Source organism: Molossus molossus, unplaced genomic scaffold (genome assembly GCF_014108415.1).
Source record: "Molossus molossus isolate mMolMol1 unplaced genomic scaffold, mMolMol1.p scaffold_m16_p_18, whole genome shotgun sequence".
Lineage (NCBI taxonomy): Eukaryota > Metazoa > Chordata > Mammalia > Chiroptera > Molossidae > Molossus > Molossus molossus.
The window spans coordinates 27908987-27923297 of record NW_023425353.1 but is presented as its reverse complement, the minus strand read 5'-3'; the positions used below and the strand labels follow the sequence as shown (position 1 = coordinate 27923297).

Here is a 14311-nt window from a genome sequence, read left to right as displayed (position 1 = left end):
CCTCTTGGGCATGCCATATATGCTTCTAAGCTGGGTTCAAGTTCTAGGAACTGGATTGGTGGTTTTTAACCTTCCCCCCAACCCCCACCCCCAGCAGGGAGTCTCTACCAAAACAAAATTTATGTCAAACAATGAAAAGAGCTACTCTGAAACACAGATAGGGACCTGAAACCCATCCCTCCCTCCTTTCCTAATCCCCCACCTCCCACCTCCTTCTTCCAAAGAACCCCAGGTACCACAGAACACAGTTTGGAAATTTCTAAGCTAGACCATTTTTACCTAATCAGAAAATCCTGGCTATCCCAGCTTTTCCACTCCAGAAAGAAAGAATGCCTGGACAGCCAGGATTTGGAGGGTGAGGATTGTGAGTAAGTTGAGGACTTTTCTCTGATATGTGCCCTAGAAAATGCAGGTAAGGTAGAGTGTAGGAACAGGTTAAGAGAGGTGTCCAGTAATAAAGGAATTATGGTACACCCACACAGGGGCATACTATGCAGGCATTCAGAATCATGTGTTCAAAGGACTTCTAATGTTACTAGAAAGAGTTCACTCTATGATGTAGAATATGATTTAGTTAATTAGATGAGGGGAAATACAATAAAATGCTAACAGTGATTTCCTCAAAGGATGGGGTTTTACAGAAGAGTTGAACTTTCTCCTTTAGACTTTTCAGTATTTCCTGAAGTTTCTCAAAGGATAATTTTATAACCCACACACAAATTTTAAAAGGGTGTGTTTCCCCCTTGTTGAAGGAGCTTTAACCAACAACAACCTCGAACCCTCTTAGAAAGGAGTTTAGAGCAGCATCTGCCCCAGCAGGTCTGCTCCGGGGTCTTGTCCCTTCCAAGGAGGGTTCTCACTCCTCAGGACACACTCACAAGTTGTCGTCCCTGAGACTGTCGTCCTCTTCCTCTGGCTCTTCCTCCTCTGCCTCACTACCCTGACTACTGTACACTGCTGACTTCAGAGTGGAAGGGATTTCCTGAAAATATCTGTTGACAATGACTTCCTCAGCATCCTCGTTCTCTCTGTTCATCCAGAAACTCTCCCATCGGCTGTAGATAGTAAGTGGTTGTTCACAATCACAATGCCTAGAACTACACTAAAGCCATAATTTCAAAACCTGTCAAGGAGCCCCTAAACCCTGCCGGAAAAGGACAGCAAACAGGTATACTGGGCATCCTGCTTCTCATGAATTAAAAATGGTACCCTGAAGCCACAGAGTCATCTGTGGCCACAAAAATCAAATAGCAGGAACTCTGGGGTAAGGCTAATGGCCTTTGAAGGCATTAGGGATGCATGGTACAGCTCTGGGCTAGACAAAATTATTCAGGAAGAAGCATAATAATATGGTGTAGAAAAGGCAGTGCAATTAAACAACCTTCTAAATCAAGTAGGCACCACCTATAAAGTGACATTGGACTGGTAAACAATTAAGTCCTTTAATTTACCTTCAGAGGACTCTGTGAGAGATATTGGTGGTTTAATATTATAGGATTATACAAGGAGCATATAAAGACATTAGTCAGTCATATTGGCATAGAAAGAAAAATGTGTGTAAGGCTTGAGAAAGTAGATGCCAATTGTTTGTGAGACTATAGGATTTGGGGACACTTGTAGACTTAATTTAGACGTCTTTTGGCAAGGGCAGTAAAAAAGACTCATGAAAAAGCTATTTATTATGGAGGAAAGAACTGAAAAAGGGAAGACTAAAATAAAGCCACAGCAAAGGGTTGAGCTATTAATTCATAAGAAAATGGCCCTTCTGTGGTGCATGTATGCATGCGCACACACACACGCTTTGAGCTGGCCCAGATAGCTCATCTGCTTAACTAGATCTCTGGGATTCATTCCAGAACACAAGATGAGCTCTTTAAAAAATTCCATGCAAATGGAACAGGTTCCAAAACATATCAGTTAAGTGGGCTGAGAAGCCTTTGAATGCATGGAGAGACCTTGCAGGGAGAGAAAGAAATAGTGTTTGCCCTAGAAGGAGAAAAGCTGTAAGAGCACCTTGAAGGGTTCCAGCAGATGGACCATATCGGGGAGAGGGAGCCCCCTGGCCGCTCAATCTTCACTTTTTCCTCGCCGTTTTTGTTCCGTAGGCTGATGATTCCATTGAACATCCCCAGAGCCAGGTACTGACCATCATTTGTCCAGCTGTTTACACAACGAGCAAAGGCACAGGGAGAGTGAAAGGAACACACAGAAAGTAAAACCAGTGAGGATGATGCCTTGGTTGATATAGATTCTTGCAGGGGTAGGGAATGTCCAGCCTGCGGTCCGTATAAGTCCTGCGAAATCAATACCAGCTAACATCACACGCCTCACCAAGTTAGCCTGACCAAATACAGCAGGCTAATTTTTAAGTTGATAATTTTGTATGGCCTGCAAATTATGTTATAAATATCCAAATGGCCCTTGGCAGATAAAAAGTTCCCCACCCCTGAACAGAGTCTGATGAGGCAGCAACAACTAGGTTCATCCTGGTCATGATGTAAAAATTAGAGGACTAGATGTAAAATCCCATTTATTTCTGGGATTAACAGATAGATGTGAAGGCAGTAGTATCTTTTTCTGAGCTCTCATAGCTCTCTATATAGACTTTCACGACAACCCTTAGCTTGTGCCTTCATCGCTGGGTCAGCCTCCATTCCCCACTCACCATTTCAACACCCTCCCACTTCAAGAGCACATTAAGAACAAATTCTATGTCTTGTGTAGCTCCAGCCTCTAGAACAGATGCTTAACAGATGTTGAATGAAATAAAGGCTACATCAGAAGCTGAACAGCAAGAATAGCTAGCATTTATAGAGTGTCTTCTGTATGCCAGGTGCTGCGCTGCATGCTTTTAGACTCATTGTATGCATTTCACAACAGCCCAATTAAAATCAGTATTTTTATCCAGTATTGTCGGATGAGGAACCTGAAGCTCCAGCTCAGAGAGATTTTTGTAACTTTCCTAAGGTCAAAGAGCATGTCAGTGATCCATTTGAATTTGAATCCAGGTCTGGCATCACAACCTGTGCAGTACACATGCCACCTGAAAAAGACAATCTTGCATCTCCAGAGAGCCTCCACTGAGGACAGCTGTAGGCTGAGAAGGTTTGTAACTAGATAACTGCATGAAAGCAATTTATAGTTCTCTTTTGCTTGATGATCAAAGGCAGGCACAAGTCCTTCCCACCAAGGAGACTAGAAAAGAGGAATATAGGGGTCCAAACCAACTCGTTAACACAGACTTTCTCTATGTGAATTAAGTGGATTTTGAGAATCTATTTAGAAGAGGAAGGAACATAAAGCCTACCTTCAGAGCTGTCCCTAACTCACCTACAGCAGGTGATCTTGCTGCTGGATTTGTGCTTGGAGACAGACTTCTGTTCAGGAGACCACAAGCCTTCAATGCAAAATAATATGAAAAAAGGTAGATTGGTTGGGATATTACTCAGAAATAAAAAAGGAACAGACAATTGATATACACATAACTTAGAGGATTTCTGGGGCTTTCTGGCTGAGTGAAAAAAGTCAATCTCAAAAGGTCACATACTGTATGATTCCATATTATAATTTCTTAAAATGACAAAATTATATAGAAATGGAGAACTGATTAACAGCTACCAGGGACCAGATGTTAGGGATAATAGAAAGTATGGGGGTTAGATGATGATAGAGTATCTTTGTTGTTATGGTAATCTATACAGGTGATGAAATGACAGAACTATATACACAAATTGAGCCAGACCTAGCTTCCTGATTTTGATATTATATAGTAATCATATAAGATGTAGAGTCCACAAGACTTATCCATTATCTTTGCAACTTACTGTGAATCTATAATTATTTTAAAAGAAAAAAGAAAGATAGATTGATGAATTTCTAGCCAAATTTTCAGGGTTTTTTCTCAAAGAAATGGCAACTTCTGGATCAATAACTGTTACATTGTAACCAGAGTACAACTTAGCATTCAAAGTAATGAATGATGCTTTCTGGGAATCTGATTTCCTCTCCCAGGCCTCACCTACAGCACATGACCCTACACAAGCTGTGCCTTGTCCATGGCACACTGGTCACCTTTGGCTTGCTCCCTTCTGCCCTCAGATGCTCTGGCCCTACAACAGGTGTATATTTAGGCAACATAAGCAAATTCTACCCTTTCCCTGAGCCATAAAGTATAACCAAGAAAGTAAATATAGTGCAAAAATATATTTATATAGCAAGGTACAACATCAAACAAATGATTTTTCCCCTTTCCCCTGGTCTAGAATACCTCCCCCAAACATTTCCACCTGTACATATATTATATTGCTCCACTGAGCCTACCTGGAGTCTCTAGCTGAAAGAAACCCCACCCTCCTAGGTCTCCCTCAGCAGTGCTTACCAGAGCAGGTTGGTTGGACATGTAATCAGATGGCCTAAGTCCAAACTCTGGTTCCACCACTTACTGGCTGGGTAACCTCCAGTGAACCACTTGCTCTAAGCCCCAATTCCTTTTCATCAGTGGAGTAAGAAAGAGAATAATAATAACCTGACTTCAGGGGCTGTCATAGAGCCCAAAGGAATTCATTTTTAACCCCTAGCACAGTCCCTAGCACATCACAAACATTCAGTAAGTACTGTTATTATTCACTATTACACTTTTACAAATTCTGCATTTTGCCCTGGCCGGTTTGGCTCAGCGGTTAGAGCGTCGGCCTGCGGTCCCGAAAGACCCGGGTTCGGTTCCCGCTACGGGCATGTACCTCGGTTGCAGTTTGTCCCCCGCCCTGGTTGGTCGTGCGGGTGGCAGCCACTCGATGTGTCCCTTTCACATCGATGTTTCTCTCTCTCTTCCTCTCTCCCCCTCCCACTCTACCTGAACAAAAAATGGAAAAATGTCCTCAGGTGAGGATAAAAAACAACAACAAATTCTGCATTTTATTAATGATTGACAGTCTTTTCCCTTTTTATTTGTATATTCTCTCTTTGAACCTCAGTGAATCTCACTGTTATCAGTGAGATAGAATGGTGGGAACATGTTCATCTAGATAAGGAAAGTCAAACACGGATAGGGATTAGGTCTCTGACTCCTTAGTAATGGCTGTTCTGTTGTACCAATTATCTCTTAGCAAGGAAAAAAGAACTAACAAGCTGAAAGACAGAAGTAACCTTGAATAGAGTTGAAAGACAGAAGTGACCTTGAATAGAGATAACCTACAAGCCTCTGCTCACTTTCCCTCCCTGCCTCGATGGACATTACACTGCACAAGAAGCACAGTTAAAATGGTGAAGAATTTCACAGATACACAGATGTTGGAGAATGCAGAGGTGAAGACAAATGAACAGTCTGTCCCTGCCAGGGTAAGGCAGGGAAGGCTTCTCAGAGGGGGGCAACACCAAGTTATGCCTGTGCCCTCCCATCCTTCTTACCATTTCCCTTTCCTGGGTCCTTTCTTGCTGTTTCCATATTTCTTACCAGACTCAATGTCATCATTCACTCTCTTGGTTTCTACACAATTTAAAGAATAACTATCACCCCCTCTCCCCCCCCCCCCCCCCCCAGCCATTGAAGAGAGAGAAATATCATAACTTTCTCAGGAAAAAACCACCACATTCTAGATAGATTTCAGTATTTTTTGCTCATATTTGTAGTTATTATAGGACAAGACACTGGGAACATACCAAAGTCACTGGAGGAACAAGATGCAAGTTGGTGGGTAACAGGATTATAGGAGACACACTGGATAGAATCATTGTGCCTGGGAAGTAAACAATTATACATTATTATGCAGCAAACCACAAGTGTTTCGATGGCTACAACTTAAGATTTAAATGATGAACCCACAGCCTGGATGGTGTGGCTCAGTGGCTGAGTGTAGACCCATGCACCAAGAGGTCACCAGTTCAATTCCTGGTCAGCGCACATGTCCAGGTTGTAGGCTAAATCCCCAGTGGGGGACATGCAGGAAACAGCTGATCGATGTTCCTTCTCATCGATGTTTCTATCTCTCTCCCTCTCCCTTCCTCTCTCTCTCTCTAAAATCAATAAAGAAAAAAAATAAATATATGATGAACCCACAGCCTCTCTAACTACACACCACAAACTCTTATGCAAATGACCAACTAAAAAGCAACGGAATTAATTCTCCTTCTTCTGGATTGCCTCTCACCCCATTTTCATCTCTTAAATATCAGCCTGCCCTAGCTTAAATGCCACCTCCTCCAGGACTAGCATGCTAGACACCTCCGGTTTATGAGCTGATAAAATAATGATGTAAAACACTTAGTCTAGTACCAACTGCATAGAAAGTGCTCTATTAATGGCTGTTACTCTCACTGAGTATAACATGAATGAACTTTTAGGAGATTATGCTAAGTAAAATAAACCAGTCACAAAAGAATAAATACTGTATGATTCCACTTATATGAGGTCCCTAAAATAGTCAAATTCACCGAGACAGAAACTAGAATGGTGGATACCAAGGGCTAGGGAAGGGGTAATGGGAGCTGTTTAATGGGTATGGAGTTTTAGTTTTGCAAAATGGAAAGAGTTCTAGAGATTGGTTGCACAACAACGTGAATATACTTAACACTACTGAATTATACACTTAAAAATTGTTAAGATACCCAGCCGGTGTGGCTCAGTGGATTGAGTGTCCTCCCATGGACCAAGAGGTCCCGGTTCCATTCCCGGTCGGGTCACATGCCCAGGTTGTGGGCTCGATCCCCAGTGGGGAGCATGTAGGAGGCAGCTGATCGATATTTCTCTCTCATATCAATGTTTCTATCTTTCCCTCCCCTCCTCTCTCTCTAAAATAGCAATAAAAACACTTTTAAAAATGGTTGAGATGGTAAATTTTATCTTATGTGTATTTACCATGATTAAAAAGAAAAAAACAACAACATTTGTTGAGTACTTACTATGGGCCAGGCATTGTATCAGGGATATAGGGTGAGCAAAAACAGATGCAGTCTCTCCCTTCCTGGAGCTTGGAGGCTGATGGGAGATATCACTCAATTACCAGATAAATGTAGAACTACAACTGTAAGAAATGCCACCAAGGAAATCTGACCAGGACTAGAGGGGCAGGAGAAGCTTCACAGAAGAAACAGAATTTGAGTCTGAGAGCTCCAGGGTGAGGAGGGTTAACTTCTTGGCAATGAGAGAAGCCTAGAGCATACCAACCCCAAGTTTCTGGCTGGTGCCATTTGGTGGATGTGAGGCCATTCTCTAAGATGCAAGGCCACTGGAAGAGGACAGGTTGGGGCAGGGTAGAATGTGTGATGTCAGATTCACTAAACTTAGCTATATGAAAACACTTAGCCCAGTGCTGGCCAAGCTGGTAGTGCTCAAGAAATGTTTATTCATTTATTCTTCACCCAATCTTCCTATACCACCCATACCCCCATAAATCAATTTCAAGTTCAATTGCAGAGAAAAAAGTTCTTCCTTATATATTGTTTCTAAGGTGCTTTTGCTACAGTCACTCAATAAAGTCAAACTAATAACACTATATACCTAAATGGTTACTTACGTGTACTTCAGAATGCCTTCCAATTTTGACGTCCAAATAATAACACTTTTGTCAGCTGATCCAGAAGCAAAGCGTTTGCCTAAAATTATTTTTAAAAAGAAAATTCTCACATTTATTTTAATCCAGTATTTCCCAGAGTATTTCTTAGAAAACTGGTTCTTTTAAGGTATCTAATAAGTGTCAGCTGCTTCTCTACTCCTTCTTCTTATCAGTACTGGGCAGCAGTACTTTGGAGGCAGAAAGTTTGGGTTCAAATCCTGGTCTCTCTGGCACTGGGTAAACAAAGGTGTATTGAGAGCATACTATGCTAGGAATAATGTTTTGTGCTAAGGATCAAGTAGTGATTAAAGCACACATCATCCCTACCTTCACAGAGTTTAGTGTAGTGGGAAAACTGAGCATTAAATTAATTCAATACAAATACAATATGGTAACAAAAGAAGCAGGACCTGTGAAAGAGAATAATTTGGGGCACCTAATTTAAATGAGAAAAGTCTTCTCTGAGGATGAGATCCTTCCCTTGAAACCTAAAGATTGAGCACACCTTAGCCAGGTGCAAAGAGCAGAGAAAGTGCCATCACATGGATAGAACAGATGTACAAAGGCCTTGAGGCAGGAAAAGCCTGGCATGTCTAAGGGGCTGAGAGAGAGCCAGCATGGAACACCAAGGGCAAGGGCTAAGGTAGATAGGAGAGGGATCTCTAGGTGCTTCGGGGCCACAGTTGAGATCTTTCTCTTTATCCCAAAGAAAGGCTTTAAGCAAAAGAGTGACAGATGAGATTTTCATTTTCACACTACTTGGACTTTAAAAAAGAATGGACTGGAAACAGGTAACATATAATAAATAACTACTTATTCTGTTACTACAAGTTTGCCAGTGCTTAAAAGTGGAGCAGGGTATCATGGTAGCAAACAGGGAGCCTTCGCCTACTCCAGTGAAAGATGATGATTAAGAGATAGGTAAGCACAGGCTAGATTTTGTACACCTAGTTAAGGATTTTTAGACTTGATTCTTAGGGCAACTGGAAGTTGACCTTGGACAAGTCACTGTTCTCTGAGCCTCAATGTCTTCATCTGAAACATAAAGGGATAACTATAATACCTTCTTCAGAGACTCTGTGGGGGTCAACTCAGATAATATCTGTAAAGCACCTTTCACAGTGGTTGAAACAGTAGGTATTAGGCTGAAACATATGACATTGCTGCAAATACTAAATAATAGAAGCTGCTTTCATATGCAATTATTTCTGTCACTCCTCTCCCATCCTGACAGGCAGCAGGCAATGAAGAGTGTGGGCTACAGGCTCAGAGTCTGAGTTGGAATTCCCAGTGATGTCACTTACCAGCTGCAGAACCCGGAACAAGCTACTGAAGAGCTCTGTTTCATTTCCTCATTTGAAAAATGGATTCAACAATGGTATTTACTTCACAGTTGTGAAGATTAAATGAGATTAAAGGGTTTAGGAAAGTGCCTGGATTAGAATCAATGCTAAAAATAATTAGCTATTATTATTACTATTATTTCTTCATATTGTCTTGTATTGTTTTTCTTGAACAACAACAACAAAAAATGTTCTTACCCACCTCTGTATCATGGTTGCTCATTAAATACTTATTAAAATTTAAGGGAGAAATCAGAAACAAGCAGACTTAAAGAGCAAAACCATAATTCAGGCTATCTCCATTTCCAGATCCAAGGGGAAAAGACAAGTTGAGAGAAATAAAAAGACTTCTTAATCACTATATAAGTGTCATGAAGAGGCAGCATGATCCACTAGAAAGAACAAGGGCTCTGCAGTTGGAAGACCTGGGTCAGGCCCAGCTCTGCCCATTACCTGTAATTGCTCCAAGCCTGGTTTTCTCATCTGTGAGAGGAGCTGATAATCCCTTTCCTGTCTGCTTCAGAGGGCCATTGGGAGATCAAATGAGATAATGTGTGTGCCAGAACTCTGCCAAGTGCTGACAAATGCCACTGATGGCAGGTCACACTCTGAAATTATCAAGAGCCTTAATGGTATTGCAGGCCCAAGAGCCCCAAGGATTATAAACTCCAGAGGTCCCACAGGTCTCCCAACAGTATTACTCTGAACTTGAACTCAAAAAACACATTAAAAACAACAAAAACATGACTACCATGACATAGCACACCTGACTACAAGGCAAGAAATTAGCGTTGTCTTTGCCACTAACACTTGCTGCGTGGCCTTAGCAAGTCACTTGACTTCTCTAGGTCTTTATGTAGGTCTAAAATGAGAGTGAACTAGATCAGACTAAAGCTATATGCACAAAGTTGTGTGTACATATGAAGTATGTGCATTTTTTTTTTAAGAGGAAGAGAGAGAAAGAGAAACATCGATGTGAAAGGGACACATCAAGTGGCTGCCACCCGCACAACCAACCAGGGCCGGGGACAAACTGCAACTGAGGTATGCGCCCTTAGCGGGAACGGAATCCGGGTCTCTCTGGACCGCAGTCCGACGCTCTAACCGCCGAACCAAACCGGCCAGGGCGAAGTATGTGCATTTTTTAGAAAGGGGTCCATAGCTTTTATTGGATCCACAGACAGGTCTGTCATTCAAAAGAAGTTAAAAGCCTGGAGACTGAATGATCTCCAAGGTTCACTCAAGCACTATAACAGTCTGATTCTGTGACTTCTCGGCAGTGGTCACACAGTGTTATCTTCTGTATTATATTCATTTGACACATGAGGAAATTGAGACTCAGAGATTCAATAACCACCTCAAACTCACAGAGCTTTTGGGGTTGGAACTTAGAGCCATCCATTCCAAAGCCTAAGTTCTTTCCACCAAGCCCATGCTGTGGGTAGCACAAATTTATTTATAACTCTCAATATCTGTCATGCACCCATTCTCTGACCACTACCTCTCTTCTTTCTCACCCCACCTGGTACCCCGACTCCAATAATCTTTCAACCCCACCAGAACCTACCACCTCTCCACTGCCCCTCACCCCTTGAAGTTCTTTCACCCCTCATTTGACAGTTCAAGGCCAATGTATAAAATCACTCCTTTGCATACATCTTCCACTTCCTTACTCTCTTACTTCATTTCCAGAGGTGTTTGCAAATCCACTACTAAATTAAATCCAACTCTCCACCTCCTCCACTCCTGCATCTATGCAGCTCAAAGTGGTGGACAAAAAGACAATCAAACCAACTGATCTCACTTTCAATTCATGATCACCAGCTTCAAGTGGGCCCTTCATGTCACTGGAGATCTCACCATACCTCCCGGGTCCATTTTACATTTTTCCCTTTCTCTTCAACTCTCTCACACTTCCTTCCCCATCCTCACTCTCAGTTGATGTTGTTTCCTATTTCACTGAAAGAATGGAAGAGAATTTCCATAAGAATCCTACCACCACATGCCCCTACCTGCCAACACCTGCAGTGACATCCGCTACCTCCCTACCATGCCCCATTTATGCCCTACATCCCATCTCCTCTTGCCCACAAGATGTTCTGGCAATGCCCTCCCTTCTCTTACAGCACTAACTTTTCTCAAATTCAACATGTCCAGAACTGAACTCCTGATCTCCCACTATAAGTCTCTACCTGAAGCCTTCCTCATCTCAGTGAAGGGCAACTCTATCCTTCCAGTCTCTCAGGTCAGAAACCTTGAAGTCACCCCTAACTCCTTTCTTCATACCCCACACCTGATCTGTCAGGCAATCCTGTTGGCTCCACCTTCAAACTGTATCCAGAATCTGACTACTTCCCACCATTTCCTTTGCTCCTAGAGGTCTGAGGCCCCACCACCAGTGTTATAAAATTTGCCTGAATAAATGCTTCCTCGCTCATCTCTCTGCCCCAACCCTCTCTCCTTTGCTGGCTGCTTCAGTAGCTAGAGGGATATTTTTTAAATGCAAGTCAGTGCCCTGACCAGTTTGGCTCAGCAGTCAGAATGTCAGTCCATGGACCAAAGAGTTGTGGGTTCAATTCCTGGTCAAGGGTACATACCTTGGATGCGGGTTCAATCCCCAGCCCTGGTCAGGGTTGTACAGGAGGTAACTAATCACTTTATCTCTCTCACATGGATGTTTCCCCCTCTCTCTCACTCTCCCCCTCCCTCCTCCCTCCCTTCCTCCCTCCCTCTCAATCTGAAAAACCAATGGAAAAATATCCTCAGGTGAGGATTAAAATAAATAAATAAATAAAAATAAAATAAAATGCAAGTCAGATCAGCTCTCTTCTCTACTCAGAACTCTTTAGTGGTTTCCCTATTTTCACTGGGCATCAAAGCCAAAGTCCTGATGGCAGCCAATATGATCTGGCCACCCAATGTCTGTTACCTTTCTACCCTTATCCACTGCTCCCCCTGATTCTTGCTTCCCCAGCTCCTGGAAGGCACACTCCCACCTGGCAACCTTTGCAATGGCTCTTCCCTCTGCAAGGAACTCTCTTCCCCCAGATGCCCACTGTCAGGATCTCACTGACTCCCTACCTTCAAGTCTTTGCTCACTTGTCCTTGACTCAATAGTCTACCCTCACTACCCTATTCAATACTATACCCAATCCACTGTCCTACTCAACACTCTCAATCTCCTTATTCTTACTTACTTTTTCTTCTTCCCTAACACTTATCTTCCAGCATACTGTTTAATTTACTTATTTACTGTGTTTATTGTATATCATCCCTCATACTTTCTCTTCCTTCTCCTCCCCCACAGATATAAGCCAGGCAGGGACCTTTGTCTGTTTTGTTCTCTGAAGTATCTCGAGCAGCTAGAATAGTACCTGGCACATAGATGGCTCTCAATAAATACTTGTTGAATTGAATGATTGAAACAAAGTCTAAGAGACTTAACTATCTTCTGAACTTGCAAGTTGTACTTTAGCTTACTAAAAAGAGTTAAAAAGTGACTAAGGAGAACAATGAAAAGCTATGAGGCCATCACAGAGCCTGTAAACCCAGAGCAGCCTCTTACCATCCTTTGCATATGCCACACAGTATACAGTATCTTTGTGTCCCTTTAGGGGTTGAAGTAAGGTGCCATCAGAGGCATCATAGACCTGGCAAAAAGGGGACAAAAGTACACATTATCCACATGGCATTCATTAGTTAGAATTTCTACAGGTTGCTGCTGCTTTTTTTGTTTTTATAATAAAACATTTGTCAATATTCTAAATGTATATCAAGTAAAAACTGCACTGAGAAACTAGAAAGAATGTGACTGACTTAATATTGGGAAACCCAAGAATTAGAAGTCCCGAGTTTATGCATTTTATTACCAGGAACATACCATTAATCCTCAAGAAACAAAAGTTGACTCTGAGGAACTTCATCACAACTTCATTAATTCTCATGTGGATTTGGATATAATCAAGCTGGGCCCTCCCAAATAAAGCCAGCACACAGAAAGAGCCACCCACAACATAATCAAATTTTAGTGCTAGCCCTGCCCCTAATATAAACATGACTATAGAGGATATTTCATATTTGCTATTAAGAGTTTGAAAGTCAGACCTAAACTGTTTGCAAATCAAAGGGAGTATCATAAAATTCAGCTGTAACATGAATTTAGGATATTTTATAGCTGTGTAAGACCTATTAATATGCAGAGACTTAAAAAAACACATCTGAGAAATCAAGGCAAACTCCTCCTCCAAAAATGATTAGTGTTGGAGAAAATAACCTATGGAGGAAGAGAGACACTAAAAGGATTTGGACTGTTTACCCTGAGAAAAGAAGTCTGCAGAACAATATAATCATGACTTTTAAGATTATGTAGTTACCATAAAAGAATAGAGATCAGTCAGTCTGCATATCTAGAGACAACAGAGCAAGAGGAAGTCGATTTACGCAGAAGGAAGGAGACATCATACAAAGGTTTTTAGGTCAAACATAAAGAGTTCTCTGAAAATTACTTTTATATACTGAGATAGATTCCAGAGGGAGCTTATATTCTTTGAAAATATGAAAAATAGCATAACATCCATATGGAGTTGTTTAGGTAGGCCAGTGCCTAAAAGTCGGGGTCAGACTATCTGGCTTCTCATTGAAGGAGCTCCTTCAATCCTGTTGCTTGAATTTTTCAGGGGGACAAAATGTGAACTGACACCAGCCCAGTTTCAAAGACATTTTGATTAATTGTTTTCAACCTTTCATGGGTGTCTCAAAGTAAAAAGGGAAAGATTAATGACTCCAAAGGAGGTATTGTTCACAGGTTCCTACGTGATAGACAGTTTACTTACCTGTTTTAAATAGCTCACTTCCTTCCCTATTAAAAAGTAATGACTAGCTTTTCCGCCCTTGCCTTTTTTATCTCAAAAAAGGGGGGGGGGAGGTTTCAGATTTCAGGGTACTTACAAGAGGGAAAGGAAAAAAAAAAAAAAAGGAAACTCCGACAAAATCCTACCAGTAATCTGTTTCCTGCAGCCAAAATCAGCTGGGTTCCATCAGGCTTAAATGCGAGGTCATATATACTAAACAGGAGAAAAGACAAGACAAAAGGACAATTAGTAATCAAAATGATGAAGTCTGCTAATGGCCAGGAAAGCAAACTTTATTTCCATTATAAAATGCTACTGCGGATAAGGGAGAAAAATAATGGCTAAGAATTGCATTTGGTTGCAAATTCCATTCAACCACCACACCTTGGCAGCTCCACTGGGCAGCTAGTTCTATGTCCCAGTTTCTACTTGTTCAGAAGCCAGACACCAGATATGATTCAAAGGCTCAACAATTGAGGGCACTAATTCTCCTAATAATAACATAAAGGCTAGACAACCAGAAAAAAATGTGTAAAGGCTAATAAATCTACTTGTCTCTGAAAAATTG

The 14311-nt window shown here is 41.7% G+C and overlaps 1 protein-coding gene across 2 annotated transcripts in view; it reads right to left on the bottom strand.

Annotated features, from left to right (window-relative positions):
• IFT122 (intraflagellar transport 122) overlaps positions 1–14311 on the bottom strand; it is a 77970-nt gene that overhangs the window by 52060 nt on the left and 11599 nt on the right. The window contains exons 2-8 of one of the 2 annotated variants that reach the window (XM_036266709.1): positions 13890–13956; positions 12459–12543; positions 7512–7590; positions 5659–5735; positions 3331–3397; positions 2014–2160; positions 879–1055 (exon numbers count right to left, since the gene is read on the bottom strand). In XM_036266709.1, coding sequence (XP_036122602.1) covers positions 879–1055; positions 2014–2160; positions 3331–3397; positions 5659–5735; positions 7512–7590; positions 12459–12543; positions 13890–13956 — 699 coding nt within the window. The remainder of the gene's footprint in view (positions 1–878; positions 1056–2013; positions 2161–3330; positions 3398–5658; positions 5736–7511; positions 7591–12458; positions 12544–13889; positions 13957–14311) is intronic. The other variant, XM_036266710.1, reaches the window with a different exon arrangement.